This window comes from Leptosomus discolor, chromosome 13 (genome assembly GCF_034619465.1).
Source record: "Leptosomus discolor isolate bLepDis1 chromosome 13, bLepDis1.hap2, whole genome shotgun sequence".
Classification (NCBI taxonomy): Eukaryota; Metazoa; Chordata; class Aves; order Leptosomiformes; family Leptosomidae; genus Leptosomus; species Leptosomus discolor.
Genome location: NC_141403.1, coordinates 7,866,944 through 7,884,950, shown reverse-complemented (window position 1 = coordinate 7,884,950; position 18,007 = coordinate 7,866,944). Strand labels below are relative to the sequence as shown.

The window sequence follows — 18,007 nt, the reverse complement described above, 5'->3', positions numbered from 1 at the left end:
GCCAGCTCTTTCCCTGCCTATTTGCTTTGCTTTCTAACACCAAAGTATAAACACAGAGAAACGCTATAAACACACGCCCGTACCTGGATAAGGAATCTTGCCATATGTAACAATTTCATACAGGAGGATCCCGAATGACCACACGTCAGATTTAATAGTGAACGATCCGTAGTTAATTGCCTCTGGTGCTGTCCATTTAATAGGGAATTTTGCACCTAAAAAAAAGTACAGTCTCGGTCAGTCAAAGGCAAATTTAAACTCAGTATTAAGTCACTAAAAGGTCTTAAAAGACTTGCTTGCGATATCCCTAAATTAGCAGAGTTACCAGGAGCTCCTTCTGCCCGAGAGCCACCAGCAGGGATGTGCTGCAGGGTGTGTGTTGCCGCACGGCACGTCCCGTGACAGAGATGCGACCAAGATGCCAACATTTACATTGCGCCTTTTCACTCCGAGGTATGGCGAATTTTTGCTAAAATCACGGCCTTCCCTTCTGCCCAGTGTCAGGCAACAATCTTACAGTTCCCATCACCTGGAACATCACAACTAACTTTGCCTGTTTTAAAGAAACTCAGTCGAGCTTCAACGCGCACTTTAAGGACTTTCACATTCAGGCATAGAAGCAAAAGCAGTAGAAAGCCGCATCTTTAAAAGTCATATCTTAAAATAAAATACTGTCTTTCATGGCTCATTAACTGATTCCAGAAAATCCCCTATAAAAGCAAACTCCTTCCAGTTAAATAAGAAAAGTTCAGGCAGCCTTTGCTGGGGACTATTACTCTTAAGACAGCGAAGAGTAACACAAGCAGATTCTCTCTATTTAGCCTGCTCTGTCTTTCTGGCACAAAGTCCCAGGTAAGCTAGGGAACTTTTCTGAATGGCAGCAAACACATCAAAGAAACTCAGCATAAAGAATTTGTAACCTGAAAGTTTGTTTAACCAATATACCATGTCCAGAGCTAGCTGAACCCCACAGGTATGGGTTCTGTACCTCTGCAAACTGCTTCATCAGACCCTTCCTTCTGATCTGTGGAATTACTATTACCCAGTGACTGCTGAACAGCTCAGCATCCTCTAATCTCAACTGCAGTGCATTCTTCTCTTCTCTTAGTTCTGCCACTCCTGTCCCATGTTACCACAGTTTCCATCCAGACTGTGTGAAAATACAATGTGCTGTCTTCAAAATGCAAGGGCAACGAACCTGCTCAGGGAAGTCACCCTAATGCAATCCTGCATGGAAATAAAACCTTTTCACTGCGGCAAATGGACTGCGCACTTCTGGAAAGGATCCTCGACAACATTAGCAAACATACATGGCAAAACCAGGCAAATATCTTTTACAGGACTATTTCCCCCTTGCCAGTCCTGACCCCACTGTGATGTCACCTCCCACCCCTGTGCTGAACTGGGACATGACCCAGCCCTCCTGTGTCCCTACACGTGGCAGCAATGCTGCTGAGTCACAGAACGGTTTGGGCTGGAAGGGACCTTAAAGCTCACCCAGTGCGACCCCCTGCCACGGACAGGGACACCTCCCACCAGACCAGGTTGCTCCCAGCCCCATCCAGCCTGGCCTTGAGCACTGCCAGGGAGGGGGCAGCCACAGCTGCTCTGGGCAGCCTGTGCCAGGGCCTCACCGCCCTCACAGGGAAGAATTTCTGCCTCAGATCTCATCTCAATCTCCCCTCTTGCAGTTTGAAAACGTCACCCCTCGTCCTGTCACCACACCCCTGATCAAGAGTCCCCCCCCCTTCCCTGCAGCCCCCTTTCAGCACTGAAGGCCGCTCTAAGGTCTCCCCGGAGCCTTCTCTTTCCCAGGCTGAACCACCCCAACTCCCCCAGCCTGTCCTCACAGGGAGCTGCTCCAGCCCCTGAGCATCTTTGTGGCCTCCTCTGGCCCCGCTCGAGCAGGTCCGTGTCTGTCTTGTGCTGGGTCCCCCAGAGCAGGACGCAGCGCTGCAGGGGGGTCTCACCCGAGCGGAGCAGAGGGGCAGAATCCCCTCCCTCGACCTGCTGCCCCGCTGCTCTGGATGCAGCCCAGGAGGCCATTGGCCTTTGGGGCTGCGAGCGCACGTTGCCAGCTCAGGTCCAGCTTTTGTCCCCCAGCACCCCCAAGCCCTTCTTGGCAGGGCTGCCCTCGATCCGCTCATGGCCATGAACATGCCAATCAATGCCACCGTTCCTAAAGCAGCTTCCACAGATGACCAGTTCTGCTAGAGGTTTTCTTGTTACCAGCAGCTCCAACCCCTCGGGCTCCTTCCTTCCCCTACATGGAAGGAGGTGCATACGGCATTGAAGGCTGTGACGTGTTAAGGGCAAACGCAGAAATACCGACCTTCCCTTGCTGTATATTCGTTGTCTTCGATGACTCTCGCTAGTCCAAAATCAGCAATTTTGCACATCAGTAAGTCCGAAACCAGAACATTCGCTGCTCTCAAATCTCGATGGATATAATTTTTTCTTTCTATGTATGCCATCCCTTCTGCGATCTGTAACCAAAGCAACAACTATTTTGAGATTTCAACACCACACAACACCATCAGCAGGTCTGACCTCTCTGTTCTTTCAAGGCACCAGCAAAGCCACATCCATTCATTCATTGCCAGTATCTTCGGACCACTGGGTAGATGGAGGCAAGGAAAGGGCGAGTGCCACGGAAAACCTCTGTGTAGACCTGGTCCTGCAGAACCATACTGACAGTAGCAGCTTCAAAAGAATTGTTTGGGTGACTAACAGCTGCCAGGATTAGAGATATGTAACAGAGACTTTTCCTGAAACAAAATCTTGAATAGAATGTTCCTAAGGTTTCTACTAAAATATTCTCTTCCCCAAATTATTAAACAGTTTATTTTCCAAATACTAAGAAAATGGAAGGAATTAATAAATTAAACAAGATACAGATGTTCTTTTAAGGATTGATGAAGCAACAGTGCAGATGATAGAGTAAAAAAAAAAACCAACAACTTTCTATCTACCCAGTATAGGCCTGGATAATCAGGAAACAATTACTAAGATAAGGAGAACAACTCTGCCTTTATTTTCTTCTGCAACAACATGTACCTGTTCATACATGAGGAGTGTTTGGCATCAGCCAGTTCTCAGATACTATCATAAGTAATTTTAATTTGTATTTCAGCAGCCCAAATTCATTTCCAAACCAAATTAAAGATGATTAATGACTTCAAAATATGCGCTGGGGATGATTTTTTTCAGTATTTGCCCAGACTACCTTTTTTTTTTTTCCTCCCCCTGAAGAAAAACATTTTACCTTTCAGAAAAAAAAAGAAATTGAAATGAGTAGTTTCTAAACTCAGAGCAATAAAACCAATGTGCAGATCACATTCTGTCCAAAAGTTTGAGGGGAGCTAGGAAAACTGAAAAATAAACGCAGTGCTTTCCTCTTCCCTGCGAGACCTGGTGAGGGGCCGTTCCCAGCAGGGCCCACAGGCCGGCAGGTCCCTCTCCGGGATGTCCGCGGGCGGATGCCCGACGGCTCGCTTTCGGCCCCACGGCCCGGGGAGCGCGCAGGCTCTCGGGGTTGCCAGTGCAGCGGCAGTGACCGGTACGGTGCCTCCTCTGGTGCCAGTCCCCAGCTCACTCACCCATGGGCTTTTTCCTCTCCTCCTCAGGAGAAGACAAGCACACGGATCCCTTCTCGGCGCTGGAGGTGCTCGTTTCGGCCGTGCAGCAAAGCAGGCAGGAGCACCTGACCAGATTTGAAGGAAACATTAACATCGCTTCTGCTTCTCCATTTTTTAAGACGTCCCCGAGGGCACACGCTGCCACCACTTACAAAACAAAACCGCACGTCTTCGTTCCTCTTTTTTGGTTGAGGCAATGGAAAAATAGAGCCACTTGCCCTCCCACCTCCTTCCACTGCAAACCTCTTCTTACAAACCGGTACATGCTTCAGAGCAGTGTCACATTGCCCTTGTATGACGCATGGGGGTTCTCACACTAAACCAGAAAGAAAATCCGACGGTGAAGAGACTGAAGAACACCTGCATTTCACATTTTCTATCGATAAGGAAGATGTTTTATAATGAAGGAAGCAGCTACTAGTGAACAACTTCCACAGAGAGTTTTACTAGAGACTTTCAGACAAAATAGAAGAGTAGCATTTGATTAGAGCCTGCTCTGCCTCTCTGTCCTCCCCAGACTTGGGTTTTTTGCATGCCCAAACTTGGGTTTGGGGAGGAGAGAGAGGCAGAGCAGGCGCTAATCAAACTTGGGTTTGGGGGGGAATGAGAGACGAAAGAGAAGGTTCTGCTGTAAGATCAATGCTGAGATTGGACTGGCCAGCTTGGCAGATGTGGCCAAAATGTAGGCAGGTCCACTAACATCACCGAAAATACATCAGCCATCACAAAGGAATCAACTTGCCTTCTGCTCCCCTGCACCAATTTAACATTTGGGCGAACTGCTGGCTGGGGAATGAAGAACCATTTCACGAAAGAGACAGTCGTGATGGCAATATTTAGTTTCCAAGCCCAACCAAGCAAAGCAAAGCCATTGGAAAGGCTATTTTATTTCCTCTTATTTGTGCCAGACTCACTGAAGTCATCATCTGATTAGTCACAAACAAAGAATGTGACATCAAATGATCCATTATGTTTTCAGCAAATACAAACTACATTTCCATGAAATTCCAGGACAATGGTTTTGACTGCAGTGAATCAGAGAAATCCAAAGAAGCCACGTATGTGCAAGCATTTGGGCATGCAAAAAATTCCCAAGCAGGAAAAGAATAATGGGCAAGGAATTTTGAATGGGAGAAGGAGGGGAAACACAGCAACTGCACAACTGGATTCACACATCTGGTCACGGTAAACCTTGGGTTGTGGGAAAAGAAAAAAAAAAAGAGGATTTTTTGATCAAGGGAATGGGCGCCAGAGCCCGTGTGATAACTCTTTATGATAATTGTTGGGTTTTCATTGCCAAATGATATGTTAAAGGTAGAGAAATTCGTAGGAACAAAAGAAAATGAAAGCCTTTTCCCCCCTCTTTTAATGATCATTGGTACCTGTCAAGACTGTTCGGCTACATGTAACTACTACTCAGGAGCAGGATGGAAAAGCTGATTTGGGCTTCTGCAATATGTTTTGTGGCGTTTAAGAGAGGATTCTGCCTACACAAGTGTTACTATCAAGAGGGAAGCAGTTTCCCCCTCACCTTTAATGAGCTACCGACACGCTTCTAGAAACACCCAAGTTAGTTCCTTTATAAAACAACCAACCAACAAATCCCTATAAACGCTAGGAACTACGGACCCAGCATAAGAATGGAAGAAAAGTCTTCTGGAAGAAATAAATCACTCCACAAGACAGCCTCGGTACTGCAAAGCTTCAGCGAAAAGTCACGCCGTGAATGAATGACTCGGAGCCGCAGTTCTGCAGACAGCTCTGTCACCCCTTTGGGGCGTGACTTCGGCCGGCAGCGCTCTTTCCTCTCTGCTGCTGCTCTTTCGACTTGTAAAACAGGGCAATGACTTAACTTTCCGGACACTTGTGGGTCATCTCACAAATAGGTATGAAATTTTTTCAAGCTCCTGAAAGAAAATGGTAACAAAAGCACGGGGCAAACAGCGTTGCTTTGAAAACATGCCTTCCCTGCTTTCTGCCCCATTTTTTGCACTTTCTGAAGGTGTTTGGAGAAAGCAGCAAAAGCAGCAGAGGACTTTGAAGCAGAGGGGAGAAGCGAATAAACCAGCGTTTCAGGAGAGGACGCTGCTCTCGCAGAAGGGCTACACCTTCTGAAAAGCAAAAGCACTTGGTCACCAGTCATAGACTTCCTTGGTGAAACATCACGGCTGATGTTGAACACCACGTAGAGGGACGGGCAGTTCTGCGCTTTTCTTTTGTTCAGAAGGTGAAACTCAGCTTTTATTTTGTTTTGCTTTGGGTTTTTTTTTTTTTTTACTACAAAACCAGAGAACCTCTGGATTCCTTCATAGCTGCATTTTTCAACTCAAAGACGTGATTTCAACTTCCATTCCAAGGTCTCTGATCCTCTTTTGCAAGAGTTATTTCAAACAAGCCACATTTTATAGTTTGCAATGTTATTTCTTCATGCAGAGCAGGTTACAGCAACACACGTAACAGACTCTGCTTGTGCATTTCCAGGCTGTATGTAAAAATGTGGAATACTAAAGAGGCCAGAAGGGTTTGCGTAAGGTCAGCCTGATAGGATGTTCTTACATCATGCTGAGAACATACAATATCACGTTGAGAAGAAAAATTAAATGACAGGAATCATGAAACAGAGTGGAATGCAAATGAATGGGAATGAAAGAATGGCAAAATATGAAGTTGTTTTTTATCAGGAAAGCAAGTTTTACACAACCTGGAGGGCTGACATCATGGGAAAAAGTTCTCAGGAACAACCACACCATGAAAAAGCAATTATAAGTGCAAGGGCAAATCACGCTTATCGCCAAGACGGTGCCCGATGAGAAAAATTTGGCTAAATCGTAACTGCTCAGAAACATTTCAAAATGATAAAGTCAATTTACAAAATATTAAAAAATACCCCAATATGACAAAAATCAGAAAAGCCCACCCACAAAAAGTGCTACAAATAGTAAGTATAAATACAAGACCAAGAAAAATGTTCCCATTAAACAGATGGAGAAGCCTACAGTACAAATGCTACAGAGAAGTTTTTAAACGCCTGCCTTTCCTTCAGTCGCCACTGAAAGGGCCCAGGACGCCTGCGTGAACGACCAAGGGGTAAGAACACAGGATGGAAAAGGGAAAGAACTGGGTTAGGGCAGTTGAAGTGGATGCAAGTGGTTTGTGAGACACCTGAAAACTGTTGGTAAATCCAAACTCACACATCCTCACTCGCCTGCAAAGCAGGCAAGAAAAGTGGGGGAAAAAAAGGGAAGTGATGAATCGATATTTGAAGTTGAGCCTCGTTTTTATTTGGTTACAAATGAAGTCAACTCTGGGAAAGAACCAAAAGGGCATGACCTACAATTTCCAAAATATTGAGCAACAACTAGGCTAAGAATAGCTCCAGTCCTCTCCTGCCCTACTTTAAACCAAAATCATGTAGAAACGATCACTTAGAGACGGTTTAGGTAGACTTTCAAAAGGTTTCCCTTGTGTTGGCAGGCGTGGCCTTTTTCTCCTTTCAGGATCCATACTATAAAACTACACGGGAAACCGCAGGCAGCAGAAGCCATCGGCAGGACATCCCGGCCACGTCCCTCATCCTTCGCTTGGCAGCTGGGGCGCAGTGGCCTCAGAGCTGCTCTTGGCTGCCCACCAGCTCAGGCCCGGGGCTCGGCGGGATGCTCCTGCCGAAGCAGGTAAAGCAGCCCAAAACCCAGACTGGGAATAAGTGCAAAGCGCTGGGGGTGGGAGGGAGCATCCTCCTGCTGGATTTTAAGCAGAGGAAATAATGGAGCATATCCTGAGGTTCACACTGCCTTAAATCTGGTAATTCTCAGTTCCTAGGGAAGAGCCTCACTAAAACCAGTCTGCAGTTTTGAAAGGTTTGAAGCAGACATGTGTTAGCGACCCGGACAGGGCTGTCTTTGGTCTGGGATTAACCAAAACCAGGTTCCTTTCGACAGTGTCCAGGCGCATAATAAGATAAACCGCACTTCTTAATCACAGAGTTTTCAAAAAGAGAGTTCAGCTTCACATCACTATTTGGCTATGAAGAAGGTGTAGACCCTTTGTATCAGGCAACTGAAAACTGTTGAGAAAAAGTCACATTTTAATCTTCAAGTGATATATTAGTGCAATATCAATTTTCAGTTTGCAGCAGTGCTTATCCCAAAGGTGAAGTCAGGAAAGGCTGCAAAAACATACTCCTCTTGCTCCAGTCAAGCAGCTGTATGGTCAAAGCAGACCCACAGGGGGAAAAAAGGATTATTAAAGTAATGTATGTAATTATGCACTGGAACACTAGAGGCTATCATTAAAAATGAAAGAAACCTGAACAAGAATATGGTGAAACTACAGTGGAAATCTCCCAAAGCCAGACATGAGTTAAAGTGAATTCTGATTTAGGATTTTCCCCTCTCCCCTTAAAAAAGAGGGGAGAGAGGGATTAAAGCATTGCATCAAAAATCTCTATTAATTTTATTCTAAGTTTATTACTATTTTAATGGCCTTAGAAGGCAGAAAGAAGAGTTGCCAGTGAAGCTGCGGATCATAGAAGAATTAATGAAAGTACCAGCACTGCAGGGGAAAGAAGACAGACTGTTTTTATGACAAAGCTTTGACCACTTTTTGAAAGTTATGCCTATGTTCAGTAACAGCCGACACCATTCTCCTAACCACAGCCCCCAGGCGTGTGCGTGCTACGCGGCAGATAACGGATTTGCGTAAGGAGCAGGAAGAGTTTACACATGCAAAAGGTTCGCTGAATTTGCGTTTTCAGCTGATCTCATCAAAGAGAAGCTAGTGTGATTGCAAGAACTGTGAAACAAAGAATCGGGAGCTCTTTGGGCAAATTGCCTCTGGGGCAAGGTGAAAACCAACTAGTAAAATCCAGTTTGTCAGTCGCTTTGGTGCTGAAGGAGCTAGGCTGGTGCCTGTAGGTGACCAAGGGGAATATGGGCAATGCCCATGTGGAAAAGGGTGATCCACGGGGCTGCAGTAAAATTGCTGTGACCTTAGCAGCAGGCCAAAAGAGTTTGGAAATATGTTTGTCTGTCTTTTGCCTTAAAGACCCATCAATTAACATTCAGACTGCCAGAGTAGAGAAGCCCAGTGGAACTGTGCTGGTCAGAGGGAAATCTCTGGTCTTAGAACCACACCCAGCCTGCAAGTCTATTCCACACACCCTGTTATTGCCCAGTGGCATTAAGTGCTCCTTACAAAGGTGCTCAAAAACCCTTTCTGTAAGAAAATTCCCGGTATCTCTGTTCCAAAGTTCTGTTTGGGCTGTAGCTAGAAATCAGAGAGGCCTTCCTGAACATCCCTTTAAGTTCACTGTTAGGATGCTCTCAGGAATTTCTGCTCCTAGCCCACATCTGACATGAAGCGCGGGACTTCTCCTGTCACTTGTCCTGGCCTCAGAGGCCAAGTGCAGGAACTTGCTCTGAGAGGTTTCTGTCAGATCGGGGTGACAAGCGATGCCCGGTTCAAGTCACTTGACCTTCAAAGCTTTGTCAATGACAGTCACTGCCCCCATCATCTTGGAAGTGATTTACCCAAGTTGTATGCAGTTAGAATTGCTCTCCAGTTCATTAAGATGTTTAAGCCTTAAATTTCTGAATATATTAACTTAAAACGCTCACAACATCCCTAACTCCAATAAAAAGGTCTGCTATAAAACCACACGTGCTTTCCTCTCCACATCCTGGGTCTCCTTTCATATCGCTGCTCACAAATGTTCTTCTCTCCTTTGAATTTTACACACTATTTTCAAAGCTACTTTTTTTTTTTTTCTGCCTGCTGTTACTCATCTCTCCAGACCATGACCTGGGATCCAGCAGGTTTTCCACACGTATCAAGTTTTTGCCCTGCTAAATTCTCAAGGACAAGTTACCCAAAGAGTTCAGAAAACTTAGAAAGCCTGTGGCTACACCAGACCAACAATTACAGCAAAACCAGCTCCTGCAGTGACTCTGTGTTATATAAAAATCTGTATTTGATACATTGAACACCTATATAACAACATGTGATATATAATATACCATAGAATAGAATAGTTCCAGTTGGAAAGGACCTCCAATGATCATCTAGTCCAACTGTTTCACCACTTCAGGCCTCTTTACCTGAAAGTTAAAGCACGTTAAGGGCATTCTCCAAAAGCCTCTTAAACACCGACAGGCTTAGAGCATCGACCACCTCTCTAGGAAGCCTGTTCCAGGATTTGACCACCCTCCTGGTAAAGAAATGTTTCCTCATGTCTAGTATTTATTTATACAGCAACAGTTACATAAAACAGTTTCCTAATATCTAATCTTATATTTATCTATATAGCAACAGTTTTACATAGTATTCTAACAGTGAATTTTTTGGATAAACCACTAATGTTTTATTACACCTTTTTAAAGCTTTCTCATCTTTCCTCATGAATTGTGACAAGTTAGTTTAACAGATTACAACAGTCTGCAAACTCTAACGCATATTGAAGACCCCGAAAGGTTGGTGAAACAATAACCTACCAGCAATGCCTTCATTACCTACTAGGTACAGGAACTACCACTCGCAACAGCACAATTCTTACTCTATTTTTGTATGTGCCACCCTGAACATCTCGTGCTGGTGACTGCCTGAGGCAAAACACTGGGCTCCAGGCACTTTTGATCCAGGCTGACACACAGATCACCCTGGGGTCTCTCTCTACAGCTTTTGTTTATGACATGGGATAACTTGTATGATACCTTCGAACCAATGATGACGGTTCATCAGTCAGGCATTAGTGGTTGGATTTCATTTATTTTACTGTAATTTACGTGAGAATCTGAAACAATAGTCTGTTGAGGTTAACAGAGAAGTTTGACAAATGGACCTAACTTAAGAAGTAAAAATGAGACATTTATTAACACTGAAGGAATCTCATAAGCACAAACTCGTACTTACACTTTCAACTCACAGCTGCTCGAAGGGAAAACAGCTTTTCCACGAAGAAAAGTGGCTGCTTACCAGCAGTATCTAAGAGCTAAGCTTAACTTCACATATTGCCTTCAAAAGACCTTTTGTCTAGTCCCTCCTTTCAAGTAACCTTATTCAGTCACACCAAAACCTATTTGAAAATTAAATTCATTTTTAACGCAAAAAAAATCAGAATGAATTTTCCCAGCATGAGTTTGGGACTCAGGCAGAAAAAAGCCCCCTTAATTTTGAGCATATTTCTTAACGTTTACCTGAGCAGAGAAGTCAATTAGCTTCGGAAGCAACAATTTACTTCCTTCATCACTCTTCAGAAAATCCAGCAAACTTCCTGCAACAACAGAGAAAGGTGAAGTCCGTGCAGCTTATCACCAAAACAAAGGTGACACCAGGTCCTCAATCTCCTGGATCACCAAATTTTTGCAGTGAATTATTTTGATGTATTTTCGAGTTGACTACAGTAAGGCAATCTCTTTACAGGACTTAACATCCAAGTCAGCGTTTCAGGTATCCAAGTTTTGGCTTTTTCCTGGGTGTAGAAAACTCCCATCAGACCATACCTTAATTCAGTGGTGGTGAGTTTGACAAGTACCCGAGTCTACGGGCTGTCAGGAAAGCTGTCTGGGAGAATCACACATATCAATCCTCTCCAAGGCATAAAGAATAAGTGGCTCAACACTTGTTTACGAATTTATCAGCAGAATTGCTTGAACACAGAACAAAGCCAGAAAAACTACCACCCAAGGCAATCTGAGAAGGAAACCTCACTTATTTTGTGCAGTAATGCCCTAATAAAGGCTGTCCTTTTCTACCGGTGCAGCCATCCTTGCAGCACCACTCACCACTCACCTTATTACACACGTATTTATCAATTCCAGGGCCACAGAAGGCAATTTCTAAGGTTTGTTTTAATTGCCTCGCTATGACACCAGCCACAAAAGTTAGGGAGGGAGTCCAAAGGAACCAGAGCTATTTTGGGGGTCATGCTCTGCATCTGGAACAATTCCAAATGCTACATTTAAGAAAACTGTAAGAACAGCTTATTTCACAAATGCAGCAATGCATGATGACATTAAAGCCTCAGCCCTCCTCTGGGATGGATGCTTCTTTACTTTATATCACAGCATTCAAGAGAATAACGCTAAAATCCCAAGTTTTCATTTTTTTGTTCCTTCCTTTTTAAAGACGGGACAAATTGAGTAGAAGCAGAAGAGTTTACTAAAATGGTGCTTGCAGATCCACTGTTGTTCTCACCTTTTGCCATGAATTCCGTTATAATATAAATAGGTTCTTCTTTGGTCACTACAGCATAAAGCCTAACGAGTTTATCATGCTGCAGGGTTTTCATGAGGTTGGCTTCCTCCAGAAAGGCTTGCACAGACATCGTTCCAGGCTTCAGGGTCTTCACAGCCACTTTCGTACTGTTATGATAGTACCCTGAAAGGAGGAAGCACGATCAGTGCACTCGCTGTCACTCAGTACCACCCCACGCCCCAACTAGGAGGAATTTGTAAAGCTGGTGAGGCTGGATTCCAGTAACAGCTAAGAGCCCCGCAGCAAAAGACGGACAGAGCACAAATATTTACACCAGAATTCTTTCTTATTTTGTAACTGATACAACATTGCAGTGAAAAATAATCCATTCCCTATATTTAGAAATCAGTCACCTGAAAAAAAAGAAAGCAAATCATTCTACTTCATACCAAGTTTTCATGTACAATTAGCCCATAAAATATTTGAGGAGTCAAGAGATGTTTTAATGAACGTCCACATAAATTGCCTCAGAATCTAATACAGTCCATGGATTGCTTTCAAGATTCTGGAGCATCTTTAAACACCATGATTATAACCATTTTATGCATGCTAGTCTCATGCTTGTAATCCTTTCTGTTACTCTCAGTGCTCAAAACGAAGCGCTACAGCAAAGCGCAACCGAAGGAGGATTCTCACGACCAGCAAAGACACGCTGCCAGGAGTGCAGTCCTCAGCGCAAGATTTAAAGCGTGATAACTTCTTATCACACAGCCCGTGCCAAGAGTGGAAGAGACTGTGGCTGTTTTGTTTCTCTGTTTATCAAACCTTCTAATGTAATATTCTAATATATAAAAAGCAACTATAGGTAAAGAGAGCAGCAGTGAATTACTTTCTCCTTTAATGTTTTCCAAACGTAAAATAAATGGTAAAATAGCATTTTAAAAAATGGAGTAGCAAGCACTGATCCTAAAGTTTATCTTGTAAAGTCATTTAGTTTGAAAATAAAAGAAATGAAAGAAAAAGAGAGAGAGAGCGCGAGAGAGAGATAAATGCAATTCTTGTCCCCCACCACACCCATTTCGACACTGCAAAATTATTCTCGGAAGAGGCAAAACTTTCATGACGCAATGAAATAGTCTCATTTCCTTATTCAGCAACAACCCAGACAGTATTACCACGACGGATGCACCTCTAAATTGGAGTCCACAATTCCCTTATACTATTTATCATCCTAACACAAGAAATCAGTTCAAAGCAAGGAACGAATTTCCAGATCTTAAGGGATTGCTCTAACCACTGCATCTTCTATCACCTTTTTCTTAAAGAAGGACCATCACCCGAGAAAAGCCACTATGTCTATCACAAAATATTCACCTGCATGATTATTAAATACATTTTCCCAGATGTGGTCAGGTCAAAGCATAACAAAGATATGCCTTTAAATGACCTAATGATAAGAAATTACAACTACAGATCAAGTGTGCTGTTAAAGGTCAGGTATGCAATTTGTATCTATCAGAAAAACGTGTTAAATATATTGCTCAGCTCACGTATGTGCTGTAAAAATCCATTTCTGCTACTGATGAGATGTACCAGTAAGTTTTCTTGGTTCATTTTAGATGCCTTTTATTTTAGCAACAGTATTTCTGTGGTATGATTTACTCTGATTTTTGTAACAGCCACATGAGAAAATACACATCCAAAATGCACATTGCTTATATTCTAATTTAGGGGTTACCAAATGAGAGAATCTTTTACACTTGAGAGTCAAGCAAAATGTGTCTCATTAATAAAATACACTATAATGGCTCCATTTGGCTTGTTAACTTTTCTCTTAGCCCTGCTTGAGGATTCTCTTCATGGATTATTAATATCACAGAGCATGATGGTTCACATCATATCAGTGCACACTAGGAACAAAAATGCATAAAACATAGACACTGCTCTTGCAGTGCTGCTCTGGTTCATCACATCACTAAAGAAGCTGCTGAACTCTGTGCTCAAACCCCCTTCCATGCCATGGCAGAAAGCAAGTGTCTCTGCAGTTTGGACTTCGGTCAAAAATTGAATGTGATGCAAGCAATAGTACGCAAGTCTGAGGAACAGCATGATGTCTTACACAGAGCGCCGTGTTCTTCTCTACATCTTAGAGCAGAATCCTCCAAAAATTAGTGTTTCGGGTATTTGTTTTGGAGTTGATTATGATTATTTTGACAGAGTGGTGTCTTGGACAGCCAGGTTGCCCCCAGATGGCTTAATCAGGCTAAGCTGTGCTATGAATTTATAACAATTTATTAATAATGAGGTTGAGCCTACCATTTCTGACCAGATCTGCAGGACTGAAGATGAACAACTTTGTGAACAAGCCTACAAGATGCAGCTTTCTCCTTCCTCTGCTTTCGCAGTAATTCCCTCCAAGGCTATACTGGGAAAAACTCATCTGAGGTATGACACTGTTAGAAGCCAGATCACGTCTCATACTGTTGGGATTGCAGGAGGTACTGGGGAAGAGACTGAGGAACAACAGCTTCTCTGCATCCTATTGCATGTCAGGACATCACTCCTCCTTCACCAGCTACAGCCATCGCCCAGCTGAAGAGCAGGGGAACGCAGGAGTAGCTCCATCTCTAGCTCGTTTCCATACAACCCATTAAACATGAAGGCAGAAAGCACAGGCTGCAGCTTTCTAACTGTTTCTGTGGTGCAGTGAATAAAAGGTGAACACAACTCTGCCACGCTGTTGTCATCTGTCATGTCTACACAGCTGATGCCCAAAACACACACACAAACACTAACTTGGTAGCCCAAAACCAGAAAGTCTTTATAAAATGTATAAAATCACACATAGCTGTAATGAAGACAGGCATCAAATGCACTTGCAGCGACAGACAAAACTGGGAAACTGATGGTCCTTTATAGCAAGTTTTCTCTGTGTAAGAGAAACTCCTCAGGGATGGAGGAGATTCACCTGCCCACTTCGTACATGACAAAGATTCTCTGCACAGGCCACACAGGAGCACAGCCTGGTGCCTGGGGGACATGGGGGTCTGCTTTTTGTTCCTCGGGGTTTCTTAGTCCTCCCATAACACAAGCTAAGTCCCTCCAAAATGTGCAAGAGGAAGACGTCAATGTGGAAGCCCAAAGCGTATTTATGGACAAACTAAAAAGAAAAGACTATAAAAAATGCACTGGCGTATCTTCCCATTGCAGTAACAGAATTATCTCTATCTTCCCGTATGTCACAGAATTACAGAAGGGCTGAGGTTAGAAGGGACCTCTGGAGGGCATCTGGTCCAACCTCTCTGCTCAAGCTGGGCCACCCAGAGCAGGTTGCCCAGGCCTGTGTCCTGTTGGCTATTGAATATCTCCAAGGATGAAAACTCCACAGCCTCTCTGGGCAACATGTGCCAGCGCTCGGTCAGTCTCACAGTAAAAATGTATTTGCTGATGTTCAGAGGAAACCTCCTGTGCCTCAGTTTGTGCCCGTTGCCTCTGGTCCTGGTCCTGGTCACCACTTGGAAGAGCCTGGCTCCATCCTCTTTTCATCCCCCCTCCAGGTATCTGTACACATGGATGAGATCCCCCTGCGCCTGCTCTTCTCCAGGCTGAACAGTCCCAGCTTTCTCAGCCTGTCCTCTCAGGAGGGATGCTCCGGCCCCTTAACTACCTTTGTGGCTCTTGGCTGGACTCTCCAGTAGCTCAGCATCTCTCTTTCCAGGGAGAGAGTTCCTCTGAATAGGACACTGCTCCCTCTGAAACCACAATTCTAAGTACCCTTTATCAAGAAGAAGTTTATCTAGCAAATAAACCATGGAACGATATTTCTCTCTAATTCACACTATGGCTGAAAAATGATTTTGTTCTATATGAGGAGAGAGCACAACAACTAGCTCTTTGATCAGGAGAGCGTAACAACTAGGTTATCTCTCAGTACCCCTACATAACTCCTGCTGACTCTGGCTGATCATGACAGTACAGAGTGTTTGTTGATACCCCGCACCCCACCATTCACCTAATATGTCTTTTCCAGCTTGAACTTCCTTGGTTCTAAGATTAACCACGCTCCTGATTCGGGATGACCTGCGCCGTGCCAATCAGCTTCTCTTGCTTCACAAAGGAAGAAGAGAGGAGGAAACACAGTGATCGCTTTCACAGTACATTAATTCTTCTCACGGTGCAGCAATTCAGACACAGGGGTTAGGCCCGATTTAGATGTTAAAATAATGACACAAACAAGAGGAAACATCTTGAACCAGAAACACCTTTTTAAAGTTTTATGCCTTTGTGTGTGCCTGTGCAGAAGTAATCACTTCCCAAAATGATCGACCTTTTCAAGCAGGTGAGTACCTTCTGCCACAGTCTTCCACAGCGGTTCAGTGTCAGTTAAACATTTCTTGCCCTGGTTTATCAGACAGAAAAAACTGTAGAAGGGCTGACACTTGTCTTAACTGGTATGTAAATTGTCACTCACGTGTATCACAGCTAGAGGGTTTCTTAAGCCTTTTCTCATGAAGGCAGATAAAAGGCTGATTTTTGCTCTATTGTATTACAGAGAGGCGTTGCTTCCATCTTTTCCATGATTTATAGCAGAAGATTGCACCTATGGCTGCATTAGAGATTTCTGATTGACACTGTGTGTGGTCTTTGCCACTCAAACAGCACCACGCCGTGCTCCCCTTTTCTAAAAGACAGCAGCATCTCTGCAAAGCCATGACGTTCCCATCAGACTGCCGCACCCCCGAGGGGCAGCAGAGCCCCCTGCATAGCTTTGTGTCTTCCAGTCAGCTTCAGGATACGCTTTTAAGTGGCTCAGAAGTGACCTGCCTATAGAATCTTGTAGTAGTAGTAGTAAAATAATAATAATAACAATAATACTAATAACAACAACAACAACCCAACAATAGTTGCTATTATTATTATTATTGACATTATTGTTATTATTTAAAATATTATTATAACTGTAACAATTTTATTACTCTTCAAATATAACAACCAAAAAGGAGATTCAGGGAAGGGCTAAGAGACAGATTTGGTCTCAGAAAACACCCTAATGAAGACTTTGGGAGGAAGCTATAGTTTACCTCAAATAAGATGGTAACTGATGACAAGTGTGTGGGTAATGAGCAGCACGCAGAACATGCAATACGGAACCCAAAGGATCGCTCAGGTGCCTGAACAGCATTTCAAAAGCAAGCAGATTAAAGCATTTTTACAGAAGGTGAGTAGATACTGGTCATAGCCCCCCGCCACAGGACATCACCGAGGCTGAGAAAATACGGTTTATAAGCAAACAAAGCTGATTATGATTATAACAACGCTATCGGGTTTTGCTGCATACATATTAACATTTACAACTTGTCTTATGACCATTTCATTACTGGGGACTTGCATGATCATTCAAGGCAGGGATAATCAATCTCTACTCTTCTTGCTACGTAAGTCGCCCACTTTCTGAGCAGCAAGCTGGCAGACAATAGTCTTGCATTAAGTGCTCCCTTTTCTCCTGCAGTACGCCAGTCCCGTGCATTACATTGCAGCATCTTCTTTACCAAGAGACAATGAAAACTTGATACATAATTCACTACAAGACATGATTTCTGTTTGTTTCATGTTCTTTACCACTTCCTGATTTGAAACAAAGTTCTGAGAGGCCCATCGATTTTGAGAATCAGGAGTCACATCTTCCTATACCCTTCCACTTGCCCCACAAACCACAACCAAAAAAACCCCCATTCTAAATTACAGTGCTTACTCAGTATTCTTTTCCTTTAAAAGACACCAAAGGATTCATTCCACGTCTCTATCAGGTATCTTCCCCCTCACAAACCCTCTCTCCTCACCAGAAGGGACATTCTGGGCCTGATAGTGCTGTTCTACAGCATACCACGTTCATGTCTGCTGTTTTTCTGAATGACTCTGAAATGACAATTCTTTCATCAGATTTACTCATTTCAAAGGAATAAACTTACCCATCCAGACCTCTCCAAACTGACCAGCTCCAAGTTTCTTCACCAATTTAATCGATTCCCGTGGAATTTCCCATGCATCTTTATCCCATGGTTTTTGAGGCTTGGGACTAATACAAGCTTTTTCCAACCTTCTGCATAAGCCGTCTGATTGCTCTGGTTTTCGAAGGAAAAACAAAACACAAAATCCATTGCACTGCTGTGCCTCATGAC

At 43.7% G+C, this 18,007-nt stretch overlaps 1 protein-coding gene across 1 annotated transcript in view; it reads right to left on the bottom strand.

Annotated features, from left to right (window-relative positions):
• LYN (LYN proto-oncogene, Src family tyrosine kinase) overlaps window positions 1–18,007 on the bottom strand; it is a 51,496-nt gene that overhangs the window by 6,420 nt on the left and 27,069 nt on the right. Inside the window, exons 8-12 of the mRNA XM_086472544.1 lie at window positions 17,798–17,950; window positions 11,829–12,011; window positions 10,829–10,905; window positions 2,333–2,486; window positions 84–215 (exon numbers count right to left, since the gene is read on the bottom strand). Coding sequence (XP_086328670.1) covers window positions 84–215; window positions 2,333–2,486; window positions 10,829–10,905; window positions 11,829–12,011; window positions 17,798–17,950 — 699 coding nt within the window. The remainder of the gene's footprint in view (window positions 1–83; window positions 216–2,332; window positions 2,487–10,828; window positions 10,906–11,828; window positions 12,012–17,797; window positions 17,951–18,007) is intronic.